At 42.0% G+C, this 25,029-nt stretch overlaps 1 protein-coding gene across 3 annotated transcripts in view; it reads left to right on the top strand.

The window, feature by feature from the left end:
• FAM184B (family with sequence similarity 184 member B) overlaps positions 1–25,029 on the top strand; it is a 71,659-nt gene that overhangs the window by 29,059 nt on the left and 17,571 nt on the right. Inside the window, exons 2-8 of one of the 3 annotated variants that reach the window (XM_069976471.1) lie at positions 7,350–8,114; positions 12,240–12,375; positions 12,465–12,613; positions 14,811–15,002; positions 16,316–16,426; positions 17,455–17,552; positions 21,704–21,785. In XM_069976471.1, the coding sequence (XP_069832572.1) occupies positions 7,350–8,114; positions 12,240–12,375; positions 12,465–12,613; positions 14,811–15,002; positions 16,316–16,426; positions 17,455–17,552; positions 21,704–21,785 (1,533 nt within the window). Of the gene's footprint in view, positions 1–7,349; positions 8,115–12,239; positions 12,379–12,464; positions 12,614–14,810; positions 15,003–16,315; positions 16,427–17,454; positions 17,553–21,703; positions 21,786–25,029 lie in introns of all 3 variants that reach the window. The other 2 variants (XM_069976472.1, XM_069976469.1) reach the window with 2 other exon arrangements.

Here is a 25,029-nt window from a genome sequence, read left to right as displayed (position 1 = left end):
GTATTAGATACAGACTGCAAAAGCAGTCTGTATCTTCATTTTGTCTATTTATAAAGATACAGACTGCCTTTGCAGTCTGTATCTTATACTTTACCTGATCCTCTTGTTCGGTGCAGTAAGGCCGGCGCCGCCATCTTGATTACGCTACTTGCGTTCCACCGCTGGAACGCAAGTGACGTAATCAAGATGGCGGCGCCCGGCCTTCCTCCACCGAACAAGAGGATCAGGTAAAGTATAAGATACAGACTGCAAAGGCAGTCTGTATCTTCATTTTGTCTATTTATGAAGACACAGACTGCCTTTGCAGTCTGTATCTTATACTTAACCTGATACTCTGGTCCGCTGTAGCATGGTCGGGCGCCGCCATCTTGATTTAGTCTCTTGCGTTCCAGCGGTGGAACGCAAGTGACGTCATTAAGATGGCGGCGCCCGGCCTTGCCGCTCTGCATGACGGGAGCTTCCTGTCTCGCGCCGGCTCTTTTAAAAAGAGCCGGCGCGAGACAGGAAAGTAAAAAGTAACTATTTTAAAAACGCAACCAAAAAAATAATCAATTATATTTACAAATATTAATAAAATAATGAAATACATCTAATTAGGGGAAAAAAATTTTTGATTATCATCCATGATTGGTTCTCTTTAATTGATAAACCTGGGCACATAGTTGTAAAATCAGACTCCACACAGTCTGTTTGTAGTCTGTAACCATGGAGACACATACAGTGTATGCATGCCTCCCAACTTTATGGACAACCAAAGAGGGACACTTGTGGTTCAGTCTAGGAAAATTTTACAGACATTTCTATACTGTTTAATTCAAGCATGCATCCACACATTCAGTATCTGCTGCAGATTGATGCATTGAGTTACATTGATATCTGCAAATCCACAGCAGATCCTGTATGTGTGAATGCATCCTTAGGTCCCAGTCACACATTAGAAACCCTATCTGTAATTAAGCACCCATAACTGCAGACAGGATTACAAATGTGTTTCAGTGTTATTGCTCCATGTAACTGAGGGGACGATTGAAATGATCATCGGCTGATCGTTTCTTTAGGTCCAGACCTAAAATCATCGGGCGTTGGGTGCAAATCGCTATGTGTAATTTGCTCAGTAAACAGGCAATAATCTAGCAGATCGGCGCTCGTTTACAGTTTATGATCTGGCAGTGTAATAGGACCCTAACTGTCTGCATTTGCGGGGACCCACTGTCAAACGCATGACACGGCTGTACAATGGCTTAATAATTTTTTTTGTGGCACAGATCATGACCCCAGAACAGATTCGTAACACCTACAGATGTGTGTATGGGGCCATATGAACTTCATGTGTGAAAGGGGTCCATAATGTCACATCCGAATTCATCCAAATATATAATTTTTAGAATCCAACTAGCAACACATTATGGAATAATCTGTAGGTTTGGGTCTATTGTACAGTAAGAAATCAAAAACTTTCTAGAGCAACATAAAAAGTTTATTATGGCAAATCTAATTCCTAGGTCAAAAAGAAGGACAGATGGGCAAAGAGGGACAGAGGGACTTGGCTTAAAAGTAGGGACCGTTTCTCCAAAAGAGGGACACCTGTCTGTAAGACAATGCCTGCAGGACAGACTTAGTATTCAATGTGTCAGATTCCCTTCAATATTTAAATATATAATAAATATTTTAAATCAACTGGTGTCCGAAAATTATACAGATTTGTAATTTACTTGTATTTAAAAATCTCAAGTCTTCCAGTACTTATCAGTGGGTGTATGTCCTGCAGGAAGTAGTGTATTCTCTCCAGTCTGACACAGTGCTCTCTGCTGCCACCTCTGTCCATGTCAGGAACTGTCCAGAGCAGAAGTAAATCTCCATATAAAACCTGGTACTGCTTTGGTCAGTTCCTGTCATGGACAAAGGTGGCAGCGGAGAGCGCTGTGTGTGTCAGACTGGAAAGAATACACCACTCCCTCCAGGACATACAGCAGCTGATAAGTAGTGGAAGACAAGATTTACAAGTCATTTACAAATCTATATAACTTTCTGAAACCACTTGATTTAAAAAGGAGTACTCCTTTAAATATTGAAGGGAATCTGTCACACTGAATACTGTGGCAGGATTTGTTGAAGAGATCAATGTTTTGTATTTTACTAATCCCTCCATGTTCTGGGTTTAGGATTCCAGCGGGCAGCGTACAGTATGTGAGTGATGACAGCCTTTCCTGTATCAGTATGTATAGTAGTAGCTGTCAGTTGCTAGGCCTCTCCACACACATACTCATACACATCACTGCGCATGCACATAACCTTCTCCTGTAATGAGAGAATGAGAAGTGGCTGTGCACATTGGAGGGGATTCTCATAGGTTCAATTATAGCAGTGAGAGCACTAATATCATTTTGCAATCTCTTTGATGGGTTAATCTAATAAAACCATTTATTTTATTTTTTAAAACAACAGGTACATGTTAAGTCAGTGAGCTGACCTGACTTTTTGCTTCCTGTAGATTTTTAACTCTTTCAGTATCTCATTAAACCTATAAACTATGTAGGTGGCTCTTCCACAATTAAATGTCCCTTTGTTAGATCGCACAAGATGGAATACTTTTTCATTTGTAACAAGAGATGAGAGTATTGATTCAAAATGAATCGAGTTTGCTGCAAATTATAAGAAAAAAATTTGATTTGTCCTAATCTAATTTTTTTGTGATTCACTTTGAGCAAATCAGGGCAAGAGTAAAGACTGTACACTGAGCGTCGAGGCATACAGGGAAATCCCCTTAAATATATTACATTTTTTTCCAATCTCTATTCTTTATGTTTTATTTTCTCTCAGAACAGCTACCTAAGGTGTTTAATGGCAGAAAAAATACTTCTTGTGCGCCAATTCTTTTGGGGTTCACTGTACAGCCCATTTTATCTTGCAAAAACACCAGATATTAGCTTGAAGTCAATGGAAGTTTATGATATGCGTTACCGCCTTACTGAGGGTGTGGTGTTTTTTTTTCAGCAAACTGTGGCTTTTTTTTTTTGCTCCCATAGACTTTAATGCTATTGTTCTGGTTGTCTCAGAAATGCCATCGCTGTGCTTATGGCTTTTTTTTATTGTTCTTTTGTTTTTGTCACCTTTTGTGGTCCACCAGCTAGGTCATGTGATGGGAGAAGGAAAAAAGTAGTGCACATAAAAACGCCTAAAACACAAAAAAGATCATTCACACATTAAGTCCAAAACTCTAGAAAAAATGTCCCCCCAAAAAAACAAAAAACAAAAAGAAAAACAAATGCATGAAAAAAAGGTCATGCATCTCATTGGTGTTTTTTCTAGCAATTTTTTTTTGCCCTGAAAAACGTCAGACAAAAAGTGTGTGTAAGGGCAACCTTAGTGGGAATTTACAAAGCACAAAGGACATTTGGTTCATATGTACATATGGACGTTTTGGTCTGGCCAGATTAGTAGCATGTTATAGAAATTAAACAGTTAAGGGCCTTTTACACAAACTGATTATTGTCCAGTGACGCTAGAAATGCTACTTCGGCCGATAATTGGTGACATCAATTAGCTGAAGGCCGGACAATTATCATCAGTTTGTCTGTTTAGAACCTGCTTTAAAATTTATCTGTATCAGCCGCACATCTTCCTGTGTAAACAGGGTTTTTTTTGCAGCTAATAAAGATAAAGGGAAACTGACAGCCAGGGCCGGTTTTAGACTAGATGTGGCCCTGGGCAAAGTTAAAGGTGGGGCCCCAAATGCTGAAATATTTTAGCAACAATTTAAGGTCCCCATACATTTTACTCTTTTGTTGGTGGTACCTGTTGCTCCTGGTGGGTTCGGCCATCAGTGTAAGGTGTATGGGGCTCTCTGGACAGTCCTCTGACAGATGATATCAGTGGACATAGGGGATCAAGCTTGATGGAAAATCAATGCCCAACCTCTTTGTTCTAAGAGAGATAAGCCGCCATCAGATCTGTATGGCTATGGCTTTACCTTCTCATAGAAAACACAGGAAAACTCAGATGTGCCAAATTTCTATGTATGGGGAGGACGGGACCAGATGGGAGAGATAATTGTCAGCTGAAGGATTGTTCAGCCAGCAGTTATTGGAAGCATACGGTAACTTTTAAGGCTGTATTACACGGCCTGATATTCTGCAGAAGTGAGCGCCAATCTGGTAGAATGGAGCTCGCTTAGAGAGCCTACTACAGCAAAAGCTATGGAGGAGATTTATCAAACTGGTGTAAAGAAGAATTGGCTCAGTTGCCCCTAGCAACCAATCAGATTCCACCTACTTAGAATCTGAGTAATGAAAGGTGGAATCTGATTGGTTGCTAGGGGCAACTGAGCCAGTTTCACTTTACACCATGTTTGATAAATCTCCCCCTATGTGTATATATACAGTATATCATTAGTGATGTGTGTGCAATCCTTGCTGTATATAGTAAACAATAAAGATATATATACTACCTGATCACGTTCCCCGGTGTCCTCAGGCCATGTCTGTGATATATACTACCTGATCATGTTCCCCGGTGTCCTCAGGCCTTGTCTGTGATATATACTACCTGATCATGTTCCCCAGTGTCCTCACAGAGCGATAGCGTCCTGATTCGGACAATTTTCGCTCCATGTATTAGGGCCCTTACTCAGTTCAGAAGTTTACATGCCGCTACATGTCAGGACTACCGCTACATGTCGGGACCGACGCTACATGTCGGGACCGACGCTACATGTCGGGACCGACGCTACATGTCGGGACCGACGCTACATGTCGGGACCGACGCTACATGTCGGGACCGCCCCTACATGTTGGGACCGCCGCTACATTCTGGGACTGCCCGTACATGTCAGGACCGCCGCTACATTCTGGGACTGCCACTACATGCCAGGAATGCCGCTAAATGCCAGGAATGCCGCTAAATGCCAGGACTGCCCCTACATGCCTGGACTGCCGCTAAATGTCAGGACTGCCCCTAGTGGTGTAAATACAAGAACTATTTATATGAATTGCTTTAAAAAATAAATTAAAAAAAATCACTATAATCAGGACCAAATATTACCTCCATACCGTTATTGAAGAAAACACACTATATATAGGCCAATATTACCACCATAAAAGTGACCGCCCCATAATGACTCTATATACACTATATACAGACCAATATTACCGCTATAGACTGACCACTGTATAATAAATGACTGTATATACACTGTATACAGACCAATATTATGTGGCTGTCACCCTATGGCTGTACTATTGGTGTATATAGTGTATATAAAGAGTCATTATGTGGCAGTCAATCTATGGCAGTAATGACTCTACGCTATATACGCTATATACAGACCAATATTATTGCCATAGGCTGACCCCTGTATAATGACTTTATATACACTCTATATACAGACCAATATTACCGCCATAGAGTGACCACTGCATAATGACTCTATATACAGACCAATATTACTGCCATAGACTGACCCCTGTATAATGACTCTATATACACTGTATGCAGACCAATATTATGTGGCGATCACTCTATGGCTGTACTATATATACTGTACTGTGGCTGTACTGTATATAGTGTCATTATGTGGTAGTCAATCTATGGCAATAATGACTCTATATATACGCTATATACAGACCAATATTAATGCCAAAGAGTGACCACTGCATAATGACACTATATACAGACCAAGATTACCGCCATAGAGTGACCACCACATAATGACTCTATATACACACTATATACAGACCAATATTATGTGGGCGATCACTCTATGGTTGTACTATTGGTCTGTATATAGTGTGTATATAGAGTCATTATGTGGTGGTCACTGTATGGCGGTAATATTGGTCTGTATATAGTGTCATTATGTGGTAGTCAATCTATGGCAGTAATGAGTGTATATATATACGCTATATACAGACCAATATTAATGCCAAAGAGTGACCACTGCATAATGACACTATATACAGACCAATATTACCACCATACAGTGACCACCACCTTATTTTTTTCTCAATAAAATACACCGTATTGCCTTAGTGATGTCGTCATACACTATACATAGGAGCTGCAGCAATTACATAGGACGGATGAGGCCGGAGAATGGCTGCAGCTCCTATATACAGTCTATTCACCTCAACACTTGGAGTCAGCAGTGCTTCTTATACACACACATCATTATATATATATATATATATATATATACACACACACACACACACCATTATATATATACACACACACACACACTCACACACCCATGAAAACACATTATACAGATACAAACCATCCAGTCCACACACTATACACAGGACATGTAACACACACTACATTCATCCATTATACACTTACATTCATACACATTACACTACATATACAGTATACTTACCCCCTCTAGCATGCTGGTTGTAGTGGTGAATCCCCCTCATGTTCCTTGCAGCAGCAGCAGGCTGTCATCCTCACCCGGCAGCCCTCTCCTCCATCGTCCCGACAGCTCCACACCAGAGCAGGAAGTCACGTGCAGTGAGAGGAGCTAGAGGGAGGGGGAGGGGGAGCAGACACGGAGCCCAGCGTACTGCAGCCTCTGCGTGACCCCTGATAGCAGCAGCCAGGGATCACTGCCAGACGCTGCAGGACGCTGTCTGTGCTCTCCTCTCCACTGGAACTGCGGTAGGGGGCCCCTGGGGGATGGGGGCCCTGGGCATTTGCCCTGCTTGCCCCCCCCTAACGCCGGCCCTGCTGACAGCACAGATATGTACAGTATATGTCCGTGCTGTCAGTTTCCAGATCACAAGCAGCAATGTATACTTACCAGTCATGCTGCTTGTGATCCAGCATCTTGTTCTCTGGTCCTCCAGTTTGGCTGTAATTTCAGGCCGCTGCCCCCTCTGGAATGATTGACAGTCGGCGGGGCCTGAAGATACAGCCAAAGGGCAGAAGACTAGAGAAGCCAGATGACAGATTACAACCAGCACGGTATAGAGTGCTAGTGATTTGGAAACTGACTGTTAGTTCCCCAGGCTGCACAAATAATACAAGGGTCCTTCGTACAGCCCAGGCCCCTTGATTTGTTGTGCTGTTTAAAGGCTTAGCAAATGAGCTGACAATATCACTGATCAGCACTTGTTTGCAGCCTCCGTGGCTCCGCGACAGTTCTTCATGTCTATCTATCACAACTCACTCCCAATGATGGGGGAAGGGAGGTTACTGCACACGAACAGTGAATCGATTAGTAGAAGAGTAAGATAAAGAGTTTAGATGTCATATTATGCTGACTGTACAATTCTCTAATCTCACTACATGATATTCATCATGTTATTATACAGTGAATACAGTTTCTGTCCTGTATTCTGTTTCTGCAGGTAATTTATTCTTTAAATCTCAAGATTGATGAATATGAAGTGAATATTGTCGCTTTAAAGGAAGCGCATCAAAATGAAATAGATCTCATTTCAAACGAGACAAAAGAAAAAGTTCTCAAATATGAGAACATGGTAGAGGAAGAGAAGAACCTAAGAATACAGATACAGAACCTTGAGGAGGTGCTGGAGAAAAATAACGTGATAAAAGAACAAAGTTTAGCTGATCTTGCTATGTACAAGAAACAGTCAGAAGAGAGGGAATTGAAGAGCCAGTGTGAGCAAGCTGAAAGGATGGCTGCCTTGTCCAAGGAAATGATCTCTATGAAGACTGATTATGAAAAGCGTCTGCAGCAACTCACAGAGGAGGCCGATGCTCTAAGAAAAGAACGAGCCTCAAGTGACCAAGAGAAGTCTGTCGAAAAATTAAATGAGAAACTTAAAAAGGAAATCCAGGTGCTGAGCAAAGAGATAGATAATCTAAAAACACAGAACCGCAAATTAACCGAGGACTATACAGTGAAGACAAGCAAACTCCACAGCAACTATGTCAAAGAGAAGGAAAACTTAAGAAAAGCTCTGCAGCAGTCCGTTACTGAAATGATAAAACAGCTCCAGCAGAAAGAGCAAGACCAGAGGAAGGGCAGTCAGGCTAAGGAAGCTGCTACACTCCAGGAACTCCAACAGCTGAAAGAGGATCTGGAGGCCAAGGAGCTTGAAATACTTGAAGCCAAGCAACATTCTCATAAAATGAAAGACTTGGTTCAGGTAAACAGGCAACCATTCCTTCCTGCTGATTATACCTAAAGTTTAAAAAAAAAAAAATTCTGGCATGCCCATGAACAGAGTGCAGCTGAGCACCCTGTTGGTTTGTGTTTGCTCCTCACCTCTCAACTCCGCTCATAGTGTTGTATGGATTTACAGAAGGCCCATAGACATTATGTAGACTGTCTGTGAACCAGTGTTACAGTGATGAGAAAACACAAATAGCATCATGCTCTGCTGAGCGCTGCTACAAATCCATTTTAGTGATCGGTTAAGAGTCTCAGCATCCAGACCTCCACCAATCAAAACTTCTTAATGTTGCTATGACATGTCAGAAAGACATTAGGTACTCTTAAACTTCCCACCACATTGAACATTTGTATTGTTCTGTCAGCATGTTGAATAAGGGCCCTTTACAGTTTACTTTCCGTCAGGCCTAACAGCTCTCACTAGACCCCCAGCTGTCTTAAGCTGTCAATTTAAAGAGATTCTGTCAGTAGGTTTATGCTGCCCTATTTTAAAGTAACATAAACTAATGACAGAGAAGCTGAACAGAATGATGTATCACATTGTTCTGTGCAGCTGATTCGGAGATATCCTCTTGAATAATACGGAGAATAAGTAAGCCTCTCCATTATATTATCCTCTGCTCAGTAGTCCTAGATATTCATGAGTAAGAGCAAACTCCGCCCACCAGCTGCTGATTGGCAGTTATCTATCCATGCAGTGTATTGACAGACAACTTTCAATCAGCAGCTGGAGGGCAGGGGAAGTGGTGCAGCATGAATGACATTCTTCTGCATATTAGAACAGCTGAACACAATGACGTAAGTAATACATTGTTCTGTTCAGCATTCCTGTAGTTTATTCTGGCCCTTATTTAAAGGAGAAGTCCGGCCAAAATTAATTTTTGATATGTTGTTACTGATAAAAAGTTATACAAATTTCTAATGTACATTAATTATGGGAAAAGCACATATAGGGCTATTTCCCTTAATTTAGTAGATCATTAAGTGTTAGAATTCTCTCAGATATAGTGACGTCACGACGAAAGGTGTAATTCCTATGGAGTGTCCAGCAGGGGGCGCTCTATATGTAGAAGTCTATGGGACTTTATTGTTTCTATAGATGTCTATGTAAAGTAATGTAATGTAGTGTAGTGTACAGTATGCTTTATTGAATGAATACATCTATGGAATACTATGGGGAACAAGTGTCCTTGCTCCCCAAAGTATTGCATAAATGTATTCATTTAGTACATTAGAATATCACAGTAAGCCCGCCGATCCGCCGCCCGCCCACCGATCCGCACTATACACACTAAACTACAGCTCCCATCATCATCAGGTGATGGGAGCTGTAGCTGGGTTATGGATATGACTTGCCTGCCGCCGCTGATGCCACTGCTTATGCCGCCGGGCGCAAGGGGGGAGCCGCTCAGTACACAGGAGCGCTCCCCCCTCCTCCTCCTTCCGGGATCCTGGGAACCTCCCCCCTATCCCAGGGCTGACTCCCCGCCTGGCCACCGCTCTCCTCCCACACATACCGGCTCCTGATGCATCAGTGCGGACACCGGGAAGCATCGGGAGCCGGTATGTGTGGGGGGAGAGCGGTGGCCAGGCGGGGAGTCAGCCCTGAGATAGGGAGGTGGTTCCCAGGATCCCGGAAGGAGGAGGAGGGGGGAGCGCTCCTGAGTACTGAGCGGCTCCCCCCTGCGCCCGGCGGCATAAGCAGTGGCATCAGCGGCGGCAGGCAAGTCATATCCATAACCCAGCTACAGCTCCCATCACCTGATAATGATGGGAGCTGTAGTTCAGTGTATATAATCTGGATCGGCGGGCGGCGGGAATGCGGCGGATCGGCGGGAGTGCGGCGGATCGGCGGGCTTACTGTCATATCCTAATGTACTGAATGAATACATTTATGCAATACTTTGGGGAGCAAGGACACTTGTTCCCCATAGTATTCCACAGATGTATTCATTCAGTAAAGCACTGTACACTACACTACATTACATTACTTTACATAGACATCTATAGAAACAATAAAGTCCCATAGACTTCTACATATAGAGCGTCCCCTGCTGGACACTCCATAGGAATTACACCTTTCGTTGTGACGTCACTGTATCTGAGAGAATTCTAACACTTCCTGATCTACTAAATTAAGGGAAATAGCCCTATATGTGCTTTTCCCATAATTAATGTACATTAGAAATTTGTATAACTTTTCATCAGTAACAACATATCAAAAATTAATTTTGGCCGGACTTCTCCTTTAAGGCAGCAAAAACCTAGTGACAGATTCTCTTTAACTGTTTGGCATTCTGTGATTGAATGACAGAGATGGCAACACCTGTTGTCTAACTGCCTAGATGCCTTAGTTTGACTTAGATTGACTGTAGGTTTTGGAGGATCAATGGCCTGGTCACTGGAGATGTTAGCAGTAATGTTTAGCTGGCTTTACTGAGGCTGGGGCATGGTTTCCCAAGAAATCAGAAGAATTTTATCTTTTTTCTCCAAACTTTTAGTTGTCAGGCTTCTCTTAGGTGCAGAAATATGAATGAGTGACTTCATTTTCTTTCTTTACTTTTGTATAATAATAATAATACAACTCCCTGTGGGGTTGACCAACGTTTGTACAATTCCCAGCTGTGGGGTTCCAGTAAAGAAATACCTAATAATGACCTGCTTAAAAACCTGACGATTCTAGTACTTAACTGTGAGGGTCTTGCACAACTTCTCTACTCTGACTATGTGGTACACATACAGTACATCTAAAGAGGTTGAAAGGCCACTGTCAGGTGATCCATTGAGTAAGAGCATCTGTAATATGCCTGTGAGTGAGAATTCATGTGACATATTTTCTGGATTTGAGTACAGTGAATCCACTGAAAAATCTGCAGGAGTTATAAGCACTTTGGGATGTAACTGGAGAATTTTCCAATATATAGCCCATGGATAAGCTGTGGAGCAAACACCAAACACCTATGTGGAGCAAATACAACAATTTCCCCAGAGAGAGCTAAAACTATGAGCAAGACAGAATGCTTTGTAAGCTTTTTTAGTTCTTGTGCTAAAAAAGGCTGTAGGTGAGCGGGAGGAGAATCCTCTCATTTTAAGGGGCTGTAGATCAACCACTCTGGAATGGTTGGGTATGTGTACTGATGCTATTGTTATTCCATGGGCCGATAAGGGCCCTATAATAACTGTAAATGAGTGCCGATCTGCTAGATCTGCGCTCGTTTACTGGGCCTGTTCCACACAGCCCAATTATTGTTTAACAAGGGCTGCATGGACATCGTTACCGATGTCCTTGCAGCCCTTGCTTAAACTTTATACATTACTTATCCAGGCTGCAGGGCTGATCAGCTCAGACAGGCTGCTCTGAAGCTGAAGCGCGTGGTACCCAGGGAGAAGAAGACTGCAAGAGGAGCCCTGCAGCCTGGATAGGTAATGTAAATTGTCGGTCGCCGGCTGCGCACCGCAATTACACGTAGCGATGCGCGGTTGGCGCCTGACAATTACAGGTTTTAACCTATATCAAAGATCAGCCGATGATCGCTGTCATCGGCTGATCGTTGTTTTTATTCCACAGAGCGATATTTGGCCGAATCGGGCCGATTCCGCCGATTATCGCTCCGTGGAATAGGCCCCTAACTCTATGATCAGGATGAATATAGCCAAATAAAGCACTTAGCTATATCAGGCCCATAGATATAAGCAGAGTTCATGTTTGACCATCACTCTATTCAAAGGGGCGGACAAGTTTCTGAAAAGGGCTAACATTACAGTTCCCACAGAGAATTTAGCTCCGGATTTTCGAGACACCTGAATGACAAATTTACCCAATGATGCAGCTATACATTTTCCTCTACCACAGCACTGACGGTCGAGAACCGCCACTTTGCGTTCTGGGAAAATTGTGTAACAAGCACTATGGGAACTGTAATGGCTATCATTATCGAGGATAAGAAAGATATAACTAAAGGCTGAATGCCAAGGTCACAAGGTGTTGTAGGTGAAAATGCTTTCTAATGGAACGTGAAAATGACCACTCTACGGTACGTCCAATTAAAGTGAAGCCATAAATGTGATTGTAACAGAGTAAGATCTTATTTTCTACTAGGATTTGGAGGCCCAGCTGAGACAGAAAGAAGAGGAGCTAGTAGAGTCCAGAAGCATGCAGAGAAACGCAACAGAGGAGCTCTCAGTGGCAAAGCAGAGATTATTACAGCAAGAAAATGAGATCCAGAAACAGACAGGTAGTACGTGTTAACCCTTTATGCTGCCCTCTCCATCTTGCGCTGTCTGCAGTGTTTTAAAACAATAATACATTGCTTTGTTCTGACAGAACAGATGAAGAGCATCTCAAGCGCACATAAAGCAGCTCACGCCGAACTCGCTGAATTAAAAAGTCAAATAGATCAACAGCAACAGAAACCGGTCCGGAAAACAACTGCAAGCAAGAGAGATGGCGGAGACGCTGTGAATTCTAAGCAGGTATTGTACTGGCAGACAAGCAGCACAAGAAAAACTGTTGGAAATCCAAAAAAATCTCTTGTATCGTGAAAAACATGATGATGTATTTGGCAGAACATCATTTTTAGATTCAAGACTTCCAGTTGAGTTATTGTTTAATTTGTTTTTTTGCTTACTGCTATAGGAATAAGCAGAATAACGGCAGTTTCCTACACTTTGAGGCTGCGTTCACACTACGTATATTTCAGTCAGTATATGTATATTTCAATCAGTATATTTCAGTCAGTTTTGCAACCAAAACCAGGAGTGGATTTAAAACACAGAAAGGATCTGTTCACACAATGGTAAAATTGAGTGGATGGCCGCCATTTAATGGCAAATATTTGCTGTTATTTTAAAACAACGGCTGTTATATTGAAATAATGGCCGTTATTTACTGTTATATGGCGGCCATCCACTCAATTTCACCATTGTGTGAACAGATCCTTTCTGTGTTTTAATCCACTCCTGGTTTTGGTTGCAATACTGACTGAAATATACGTAGTGTGAACGCAGCCTAAGGCTTGGTTCACACTACGTATCTTTCAGTCAGTATTGTGGTCTTCATATTGCAACCAAAACCAGGAGTGGATTAAAAACACAGAAAGGATCTGTTCCCACAATGTTGAAATTGAGTGGATTGCCGCCATTTAATGGCAAATATTTGCTGTTATTGTTATTTTAAAACAACGGCTGTTGTATTGAAATAATGGCCGTTATTTACTGTTATATGGCGGCCATCCACTCAATTTCACCATTGTGTGAACAGATCCTTTCTGTGTTTTTAATCCACTCCTGGTTTTGGTTGCAATATGAGGACCACAATACTGACTGAAATATAGGTAGTGTGAACCCAGTCTAAATGTAAAATATTTTTTTTATTCTAAAGCTTAAAGGAGTATTCCCATCTCAACTAATATAATTAAACTTGTAGAACTCGTCTAGTTAAGTATTTTTGCAAATACATTAGTTTAGCAAACTTGATGTGCTGTTCTTTTTCTCCCATTGCTGTCTAGGTTGCTGACCACACTCTGCTCTAAAAGCAGTGGTCTGGCCAGTGCCTATATAGCTATAATGAAGATGTATAGAGACAGAATGTACATAAACTGTAGTATATATCAGTCAGACTACTGCTTTTAGAGCATAGAGGTGGTTGGCAACCTAGACAATAAGCTGTAAACAAGACATGGGCAGGAAAACAGTAGGCGTACCAGATGGAGGTAAATTTTCCAAATAACTAAATATTTAACTTGACAAGTCCTACAAGTTTAACTATGTTGAGATTAGAATACCCTTTAGGGTGCCTTCACATGTACCGGATCCGCAGCGGATTTCATGTTGCGAATTCGCAGTTAAATCCCCCCCCCCCCCGCAGAATACATTACCTGCTTGGCGCCGAGGCTGCATGTGAGGCTGCCGGCTCCCATCGGTCCTGCTCAGCCAATCAGTGCTTAGCACTGATTGGCTGAGCGGGACCAGAGCTGGGAGCCTCACATGTAGCGGCGGCGCTGATCAGGTAATGTATGCTCTCGGCGGCGGGCTGTGAGCGGCTGGCGGGTTAACTCACATACTCACAGCAGGATGAATGGCACTGGACCCGCAGCGGATTTTGCGGCGAATTCGCAGTGTGAAATCCACTGCGAATCCGATACGTTTGAAGGCACCCTTGAATAGAACTGTGTTGTAGCAGATCTACAGCAAAAAAAATTTTCTGGTCACACTGTGTATCAAATAATGGGCCTTGTTCTGATATTCTGCCTTTTATAATAGTCTCTATTGTGCCAAAATGGTAATAGTTAAAAAAAAAAACTATGCAAATTTGATATAGCTATAATCATAATTACCCAAAGAATATATTTATTATGCTGTTTTTACCGCATGCTGAATAGCGTAGGATTAATGTGAAAAAAAAAAAAGAAAAAAAAAATGGCTGATCTCTTGGGAAACATCTAGAATTCATTGTATATTTCAGAGTTTTTATTGCAATATGAGTCATAATAAGATCAAGGGAAAGAAGGAGATGCTGGAAGGAATTCCTCGGATTACTTTTTACCTGATATCTCTATTTTCTGCCTTCAGTGTTCGTTTAATCCTCTAGCTACTGTGCCGTGAGATGTCTTATTACAATGAATAACAGGTCCATTTAAACCCTGTACATGTCTTTCTCTCCATCCACTAGTACTTGAGAGAACATTCTGTTCCAAAACAACACAAAGAAGACATCAGTAAAACAAAACGGCAGAAAGAAGCTGAGACAAAGCATCTAAAAGAGCAGCTTGTGAAGAGTCGAGAAGACTTGGCAAAAAATCATGCGGCTGAAATCAAATCCATCCAGACATCTATGGTGGAAGAGAAGAGGCGACTGCAGAAAGTACTGTAGGATCTACAGCCATGTTCTGCTTCCATAGAGAATAAGAATTGAAGGGGTTATCTATTCTTAATTAAATTAATGGCCTATTATCAGAATAGGTCTTTAATATTGGACTCACACACCCTCGACATTAGTTTTCCATCATATTAGTTTCCACATATACAGAGAACAGGGCTGGAAGCAGAGAGCTCCATACATTATGTAGTGGCTGTGCTGGGTTACTGCAGCTCAGCTCTCATTGAAGTGAATGGGAGCTGAGCTGCAGTACCGCAGACCAGCCACTACATTATTTTCAGGGCAGCTTGCTTTCATTTAAGTTCTCTGTACTGGCGGGTGCCGAGACTCTGGCAAGCAGCTGGGGTGGCAGGGCTTGGACCAATCTAATATTGGTGACCTTCAGAGGATATGTCCTCAATAACTCTAGCCCAGAACACTATTTTTAAAGGGGAACTAGACGAATTAGACGAATCTAACCTGCTGATAGCTCCCTAGTGCACACGGGTTGCTGAGGATAAAGGTACACTGTTCCAGTGCAGTTTTAATGTAGTCCCCCAGAGGCCCACCCCAGTGATAGTTGTTAGAAGGGGTGGGCCGGCTGGGGGCAGAGTGGCGCTCTGGGAGGGTGGGGCAGTGCTCAAACGGCCTTACTGTAAAGAGCGCTATATTAAAACGGCACAGGAACGGCACTGAGGATGAAGGTAAAAGACATACCTTCATCCTCAGTGCCCTGTGCACAATAGGGAGCTATCAGCAGGTTAGATTAGTCTAAGTTCCTCTTTAGGTTCTGTTCAGACGTACAGACTCGCAGCGTAAATCTGGCTGCGAGTCTGTCAGGTCCTGGCAGTTCACTGTCACTACATACTCGCAGCTGTCTGAACAACCGCTGCGTGTATGTAATTCTGCCGGCCACTTAACCCCTTCTGCTGCCGCCCGACTCCCGCTCTGTATACATTACCTCTCCTGCTTGGCCAGGCAGGAGAGCAGTACGCCGGGACCCCGTGCAGCGAGGAGAAGTAATGTATACAGAGAGGGAGCCGGGAGACAGCAGAAGGGGTTAAGGGGCCGGCAGAATTACAAACACGCATCGTTCAGACAGCTGCGAGTATGTAGTGACAGGGAACTGCCAGGACCTGACAGACTCGCAGACAGATTTACGCTGCGAGTCTGTACGTGTGAACTGACCCTTAATGTTTTGTCTAGTTCACCTAGTATAGACATTAGGATTCAGCCATACTGTCTTTTTAACATTTCTGTGATTTTGAATCTATATTTATATATTAATGCCCATTTGCTTTGCATGCTAACCATTACAGGATCACGCAATGCACTTAGAAGAGTTAAAAAAGAAGAATGAACATGAAATAAAACAGTTAGTAGAAGAAAGAGATGCACTTTATGTTAAGCTTCAAGATTCCATATGTATGGTAAGTCAGTGGGCGGCTGTCCATGTATCTGGGTGAAAACCAAGAGAACTACTATTGTAGCTCCTATGGGAGCTGTAACATGTATGGTAGTAATCCTCATTCTTTTAATCCATGGATTAGGGAACCGCAGCCCTCTAGCTGTTGTAAAACTACAAATCTACAAACTTTTGGAAGTCCAAGCATGCTGGGAATTGTAGTTTTGCAGGTTGTAGGTTCCTCATCCCCTGCCTCAGTGGTGGTTGTATAGTCAGACCCCCAAACACTGATATGCTATTCTTTAATCCACTTTAACGCCTTGGGGGGTTTAAGCCCCCTGTTGTGATTGTTCTTTTCCTTTATATTTTCTTAATGAAGAAGTCCGTCCACACCAATTTTTAAGCAAGTGTTGGGGAGGATAAGAGAAATAACATGCTCTTACCTCCCCGCTCCAGCGTTGGTGGCCGCATTTATCATTGATATACTCCACATTTGAGGAGTTTTGCACTGCCTGTGCCGATTTTAAAAGGGTCCAGAGCTTAGCGAAAAGGGTATGAAGCCTCGCATGACCGTCATGTTTACAACCCCCCCCCCCACTTCCTTACAAGTGAATAGGGTGACTAAAGATAACAGGTGTGCATTTCTACATAAATCTGGCACAAGTGTGTACAAGGTTTACGTAAGACCTATTTTTTAACACTGGTCTTCATTGCAAATAATCACACCCTTTTTTTATCGAATGCCCCTGTATGCTGTATTACGGATCTATGCTCTAAAAATAAGCTATGTATTTAGGCAACATGTCTGCAGATACATTTTTGGAAGAAGAAATTTCAAATTCAGTCTAACAACTCCAAAGAATTTTTATTTTTAACTGTGCATTTTTTATTTTTTTTTTTACAAAGGGACATTTAGTACCCCTCAGTTAACAGGGTTCTGGTGTAACTCCTACTTTTCCACCCCCTAGAGATACACCTGTAGTGATTATCAGCATCTTCCATTTACATAAGTCTTGATCAGCATATACTAATTCTTACTGTATATGTTTCTAGCAGAATAAAGCCATTCTTCAGCAATCTGAATCCTCCACTAGTGCAAAGAAAGAAAATGATCGCTTATGCTCTGAATCAAGGAACAAAGAAAGAAAGAGGTAGACCACTGTGGGAACTACTAAGTCTTTATTTATTTTTAGCCTTTTAAATAGTCATTTCGATGAGAAACCTTCATGCAAAATATACTCCAAAAATGTCACAGCTAACCACTAGTAATTGAAATTGGGTCTCATGTTTTTTAAAGAAGAAGTCCAGCCGCAGCCAACTGCTAACAGCCAGCAGGGGAAGGGGCAAAAACAACGATTAGAGGTTACCTCTCCCCGTACCTGCGATGTGCCACTGGGCTAGCTCCAGGTCCCCTGCTAGATGGCATTTTCCCCCGAGTTGTGATGATGTCATGACTTGGGGGAAAATGTCTGTCTAGACTGATGGACAGCCCGCACAGCCAATCAGTGACTGGAGCAGTGTTCGACCCAGGGGCGTAACTACCACTGTAGCAGCAATAGCGATGGAAGGGGGGCCCAATCAAAAGTTTGCTATGGGGCCCAACCATTTCTAGTTACGCCCCTGGTCCCACCCCAGTCACTGACTAGCTGAGCAGGCTGTCCATCATTTGGATCATGATGTCGGCAGCTCAGGATATCCCAGAGCCTGGCGGGGGTCCCTAAGCTGGCATCCATCACTGAAAAGGCAGGGGGAGACGTGAGTTAACTTTATGTTGCCGCTGTGCCCTGCGGTTTCTAAAAAAAAGAAATGTTGTTGCTGGACTTCTCCTTTAATAATCTGGATTTATAATCCAGGGTTAAAGTGGTAGAGAGAACTAGCAGTCTCCTTTGATGTCTATGAAGAGAGATGAGTGCTGTGCATGGGATATGCCATTTATTTTACTGTATAGAATATCCCTTTAAACGTTGTATGTAACGCTCTAAATAGAAATGGCTGTACATATACCACTGCTGATTACTGCTGGTTTCACTTAAATATAATACAGACATATTTTCGTATCCACATTATGGTTGCATGTCCCTTTGGGACCACGGGTCTGACAACCTGAACTGGTGGCTGGCGGATTGGGTTATCAGATCCATGGTCAGGCCGGGCCTTCCAGCCATAGTACAGATGCACAAGTGCAGCTGTTCAGTATTACACTTGGCCTTACAGTGTACTGGTCAATTGAAAAGATAAAACGTGCATAGTTTTCTAGAATTACCCCTTTAGAGTGATCGAAAGGTGATTTTAGCGCCCTCGCTGCTGTTATTGAGCCACTGATAGCACTGTTCTCTTTAAGCTGTGTACTCTGGAAATGATAAAGCCAAAAACTTCAGTCACCTTAACGGATACAGTTCCTGTACTCAATAACCTTATTAGTGGGTTATTTTAACTTTTTTTCCCAGAGAACACAGCTTAGGGGAAACATTGCCTGAGAATTCTCTCCATGGGGCACAGCTATTTCTTATTTTCTCCATTTCAGCGGCAGGACCAGAGTTGGCCTTTTGCCATGGCATAATTCTGGAATAAATAGACTGGCACTGTGCTGGGGTTGATTTACAGTACATTATTATACATGACACTTAAGGGACAGGAGCGGTTACTGATGCAATGATTTTGCAAGGTGTTATGTGAGCAGAAAGGAAATAAAGAGCAGCAAGCTGTTCATTATGGTGCATTATGGATCCCCTGTAGGATGAAGGCAGGTTTACACATTGCAAATACACAGCGCAGGGACTCTCCGCTTCTCCTGCACATAGCACTAGCTAAGCCCCGCCTCCCACTTTCTGTGTTCTGTCCTGGTCCTGCTGTTACTAGAGATGGACTGAGCCTAGCAACAGGGAGTCAACAGCAGATTGCAGTAAAGGAAAATACCCAGTTACCAAGACTTTAAGGTCTATTTCTGGGGGTAAGGAGCCTTTCTTGGTAAATGAATGAATTTGCAGATATGTTGGGAATCACATACACAGGTATTCACGATGAAGCAACAGCAACAATTTATTAATTAAATTATTAATCTTAGATTTATTTAACCTAACTTTCTAAATATTTGCTTAAACATATATTGTGCTAATATGGCCAAAGCATACATACCGTATCTTCCTGGGTGAATTATCTGAATAAGCTATTGTATGTGTGTTCTTTATTGAAAACAATATTTCTCTGCAGGCTCCATCTAAAATTGGCATTTTTTCCAGAGCGCACCTCCAGAAGGGGGGAGCACTGGCTGCTATAATGTACTCTCATGCTCAGGAGCACAGATTCCACCTTCCCCCAGCTCACAGTTGCTTGCCTGCTTGTAATGAACCAGCAGAGACTGAATACTGAGTACAATTATTTATTCCTTTATATGACATGACAACTGGCAATCTGTCTACAGATCATTCTCTATACACACCCAGGCTGAATCATAGACACAGCAGTGGCACTAGGCTTGGAACAATAGGCTTGAAAATGCTAAGCCCTGCTGCTCTCCAGCTCTGGTGTGAGATAATCTGAGGCTCTGTTTACAAATGCATTATATATATATATCCCCATTTTTTGTTCTGCCATAGGAACAGAAACCTGATAATGATGGAGTGCTGGATCCATTACATGGCAGACACCGATGATGCTTGATGGACCCCCACTGACTTATAATGAGGACCCTCAGGACTCATCATGGTGTCTGTCATTTTACTGGAAAAAATAGCATTGCATCCAGTGCTATTTTTTTTTTCAAATCTGACATAGATTCCAGCACGTATGTGAACAGAGCGAGCACAGTACTTTCTAGAAGACGATCTATTCAGGGGGAGAGTCTCCATGTATTAAGAAGCTCTGACAACCTTTATGCCTTTTTTGGTCTCCATACATATTAGGGAAAAGTCAGCTGAACCCACCAATTACAATGGGACCAGCTGTCTAATGAGAATTGTACCTCGTGACTCTCCCCCAACAGATGTCAGAAAGAAGAATTGGGAATACAGTGGTGCCTTGGATTACGAGCATAATTCGTTCCAGGACCGTGCTTGTAATCCAAATCTACTTCTAAACCAAAGCAATTTTTTTACCATTAGAAATCACTGATATGTAGACAATTGGTCCCACACCCCAAAAATAATGATTTTTTAAATTCTGAATAAAAGTTACTGTACAGTATAGCAATCAACATGTGGAGTCAAATGTATAGTAAGTGCATAAACCTAAAAAAAAGCAGTAGTGTAGTAGAACAGGCTAGAATAGAGAAGCAGGGCTGCTGTCAGAGGTCTGTACGGTCACATGATAGCAATGGGGAAGGGGTGTGTGTGCTCAGCATGGACCAGGAAGTTAGAATCACAGAGCTGTGTAGGAGGACAGAGAGAGGAACTTTCAAAGCAGTTTGAATGGCTGAGTGTAAGTGCAGGCACATTATAGCAGCAGTGTGTATAGCTGAGTGTAAGTGCAGGCACATTATAGCAGCAGTGTGTATAGCTGAGTGTAAGTGCAGGCACATTATAGCAGCAGTATGTATGGCTGAGTGTAAGTGCAGGCACATTATAGCAGCAGTGTGTAAAGCTGAGTGTGAGTGCAGGCACATTATAGCAGCAGTGTGTATAGCTGAGTGTGAGTGCAGGCACATTATAGCAGGAAAGGAAAGGATGTACAACACAAGGGCTGACAGAGACTTCAGGGAGTATGAAGGAATGAGCAGTACATATGTGGGCACATACATGCATCACTATCTGTCCAGTGAGAGAGGGGTTACAGCTATAAAGAGATTACCTCCACAGTCCTGTCCCCTGAGGCAAGCCCCAGCCTGAAGGTGAGGGAGTACAGTGCTGTAGACCCCGCTATGCAAATCCTGCCCCTCCCCCACTCCCCTACCCATCCAGTACAGGCATTTAAATTACACTGCCACACGTCATTGGTGGTACATAGCTCGGATTGGCTCCACGCAGTGAGCCAGTTCATTGTCAATGCAGCCTCTGGCCTCTGCTCAAGACAAGTAATTAAGCTTCTGTTACTTGAATGGGACCTGAGCTAAAAGTGCACTTCCATGGATAAATCAAGAGTGCATTTTGTCTGAAAAAAAACTTTAATTGAACTGCTACATAAACTGTAAATCAGCCTGCTTGGCTTTTTTAGGCAATCCAACCACCTCCAGACATGGCAAGCAGACTGGATAGGGATGGGGGGTCCTTGTTGCTCAGATAGGTGCAGATCCAAGAGTTAGCAGATATTTCTGTAGATTTTGTAGATAGTGATAACAAATACAGGTTAATAACTTTTCTTCTTTCAGATGTGAATGTGATTGTCATTCCTATCAAGCTGCATCATTAGAGGGATCTCAGGCGTTCTCCGAAAATGCATCTGGTCAGCAGGTAGTCTTTTATTTTCTTTCTCTTTCTCTGACTGTGGTATAATACAGCTACAAAGCATGGGCATTTAAGTGGCATGTATGCTAATATCATTATTGGGGGGGGCAGCTACGGGGCCCAGCCATTCCTACTTATGCCCAGGTCAAAAAGTAATGGCATAGCCTAACCTTATGAGATACCTTTTTATTTGGTTACATAGTCACCCCTTCATGTCGGCCCTGCACAAATCACACAAAAGAAACAGTGTATGTCAAATAATGCTAGGTACATCACTATTGATAAGATAATATGTACAAATATCCTTTATTAAACAATTGACAGAAAAAGCCGGAGGTAATGACATGCAGCCACGGCCACGCATTTACCTTAGTCCTGTCGGATTAGCGATCTGTGCATAGAGTCTGCTCTCAAGCAAGACCGATAATACTGATGGATGCTATGCTTTGGCATAGCATCGTTCGGTATATGCAATCTGAACATTGCATATATAAGTCCCCTAAAAAGTGTAAATTTTTTTTAAAACATAAAAAAAATCCCTATAAAATAAAGCCCCAATAAATGTTTAAATTACCTCCTTTGCCATTATACAAAGAAAAATCTTAAAAATATACATAAAAAAATAATATACAAAATAAACATATATCTAAACGTGCAAAATTTTCCGATCTATTAAAATATATCACTATTGTTCCCACACGGGGAACAGCATAAACGAAAAGAGGAAAAAAAACAATATTGCTGATTTTTTTTTTAAATTGTATATCAGGAAATTTTTTTATAAAAAGCAAATAAAAATTTTCTTCTACACCAGTATGGTCCCAATAAAAGCTAGAGATCATGGCGCAAAAAATGGCACCCCATCCAGCCCTGTAGGTGGAAAATTAAAAGCGCAGGGAGTAACATTGCTTCAATTTGACCTGAACATCCGTGTACCAATTACCTGGCATGAAGGGGTTAATAAGGCTGAAAAAAGACAAGAGTTCATCGAGATCAACCTACTCCATTAAGTTCATAATTATGTATATGCTACATATAGAACTATATACAATTATATTATATATATAATATATTAGCAGCATAAAACAATGTGCAGCATGTTCCTAACCTAGCCTAGAGTTGGCTGTAGTCAGCCAGAAAGTTCTCCTCTACATTTATGTTTTTGCAGGGGATTCAGATTTCTATAACATTAAAACAGACCCCCAGCTGGTATAAAGATAGACTGGAAAGGTTACGGCACAGAATTTTGATTAAAATGTTGTTCCAGGACAGACAGTTTCATTTCCGCCATGTTCTGTATATACAAGTACCTCTGGTTTTCAATTGTCTTATAATAGGATCCGTCATTTTGGCAGCAAGAGTAATGCTGCACGCTGTGCTATTCTGGCTGTCAAAAAAGAAGGAAGTGCCGACTGCGACTGAGAACAGAACCCCAAATAGAGGTCTGAACATACCATAGCCTACGATAACCTGATTGCGGTTAAAATGAATTAATTTATAACAATATAACCATACCTATAATATAGTACAAGGATAGAAATCACTTGTGTTATTTCATTACATGAGTCACAGTAAAATTGTAGATTTTTGTCATTGTTCTTAAAGCGACTCTGTACCCACACTCTGCCCCCCCCAAACCACTTGTACATTCGGATAGCTGCTTTTAATCCAAGATCTGTCCTGGGGTCCGTTCGGCAGGTGATGCAGTTATTGTCCTAAAAAAACAACTTTTAATCTTGCAGCCCTGTGCCAAACTGCCGTGGCCTAGAGTATCTGTGCCCTAACTTTGCACCACCCCTCTGTCCCCCCTCCCCACCCTCTTCATTATTAGGAATGCTACTGGCAAGTTTTTTCCTATTCCTCTGCAGTGAACACTGCACAGGTGCCTTAATGATCCAGACCATGTGCCGAGCTCACACAGGTGAGGAATAGGAGAAAATCTGCCTGGGGCATTCCTAATGATGAAGAGGGTGGGGAGGAGGCACAGAGAGGTTGTGCCAGCCTAATGCATAGACACGCTAGGCCACACCAGTTTGACACAGGGCTGCAAGTTTAAAAGTTGTTTTTTAGGACAATAACTGCATCACCTGCTGAACGGACCCCAGGACAGATCTTGGATTAAAAGCAGCTATCTGAAGGTACAAGCAGTTTGGGGTGGGCAGATTGTGGGTACAGAGTCACTTTAAGGAGTCCTTAAATTTCTTGTTTCCTTAAGAAACAATTAAAGTCGTGACTTAGTCAAGAGAAAGATGTGAGTTTTTGCGAGGCTCAATGGCAACACTGTCTTGCTGCACAGCTCTAGAGATGCCCAAAAATGACTTGTAATGTAATGTATGACTCAGAGTAAGTTCACATAATACAACACAGATACCGTACTTGAAGAACTAATTGACAGCCATAACTAGGGTAATGGAAAAGGTTAAGAATTCCTGCTGTCACCAAGCAACACAAGCATACTGTGCCATTCTCTGAACATTATGACATTAAGTCGTAATTGCCAATCATATTTAATTTGCAGAGACTTGCAAAGGTATTTACAATGCGTCGCTGGAACATTGTATGCTCCGACATGGAACACTTTTCAAGAACGACAAATAAAATGTGATATTATAATTCTGACAAATGTCAAGTTTCGTTTTGCTTTTCACCTGTGTATTAATTTCCATATATATTCCTCAAGTCAAACCGTTTGCTGCTAGCCAAAAAGAAGCCTAAAAACAATAAAAACTATTTAGATAAGTCTAACCCTAAATCTGGATAAAAAAGCGGCCATGTTTTTCTAATTTTGGATAACCCCTTTAAAGTGTATCTAAAATTTTAACAGATTTTTGACTTGTGACATGTGAGAAGTTTTGATTCTCTAAGGTTCTAAGGTTCCCAATTATTTCTAGAATAAAGTGACAGAAGCACTTGGTTTTTGTGCTTCTTTATTTACGGTTGTCTCTCCCTTGATAGCTGATAGTGATGAGCGAATACTGTTCGATCGAATAGATATTCGATCAATAGTAAGGTATTCGATCTATCGAATATTATCGAATAGTTTGCCGAATATTCAAAAAATATTCGATAAGCGTTCAAATCCCCCAGCTTCCGTTTTTTTTCAATAATTGAATACTTGTTCCCATAGACTTTAATGGGATCGAATATTCGGGAGATATTCGTACGAATATTCGAATATTTCACTATTCGCTCATCACTAATAGCTGTGAACAGATTCATTTAAACTCTTATAGATTTTCATTGAATCCAT

The sequence above is a fragment of the Dendropsophus ebraccatus genome, chromosome 7 (assembly GCF_027789765.1).
Source record: "Dendropsophus ebraccatus isolate aDenEbr1 chromosome 7, aDenEbr1.pat, whole genome shotgun sequence".
In the NCBI taxonomy this organism is placed as follows: Eukaryota; Metazoa; Chordata; class Amphibia; order Anura; family Hylidae; genus Dendropsophus; species Dendropsophus ebraccatus.
This window is presented reverse-complemented; position numbering and strand designations above follow the sequence as displayed.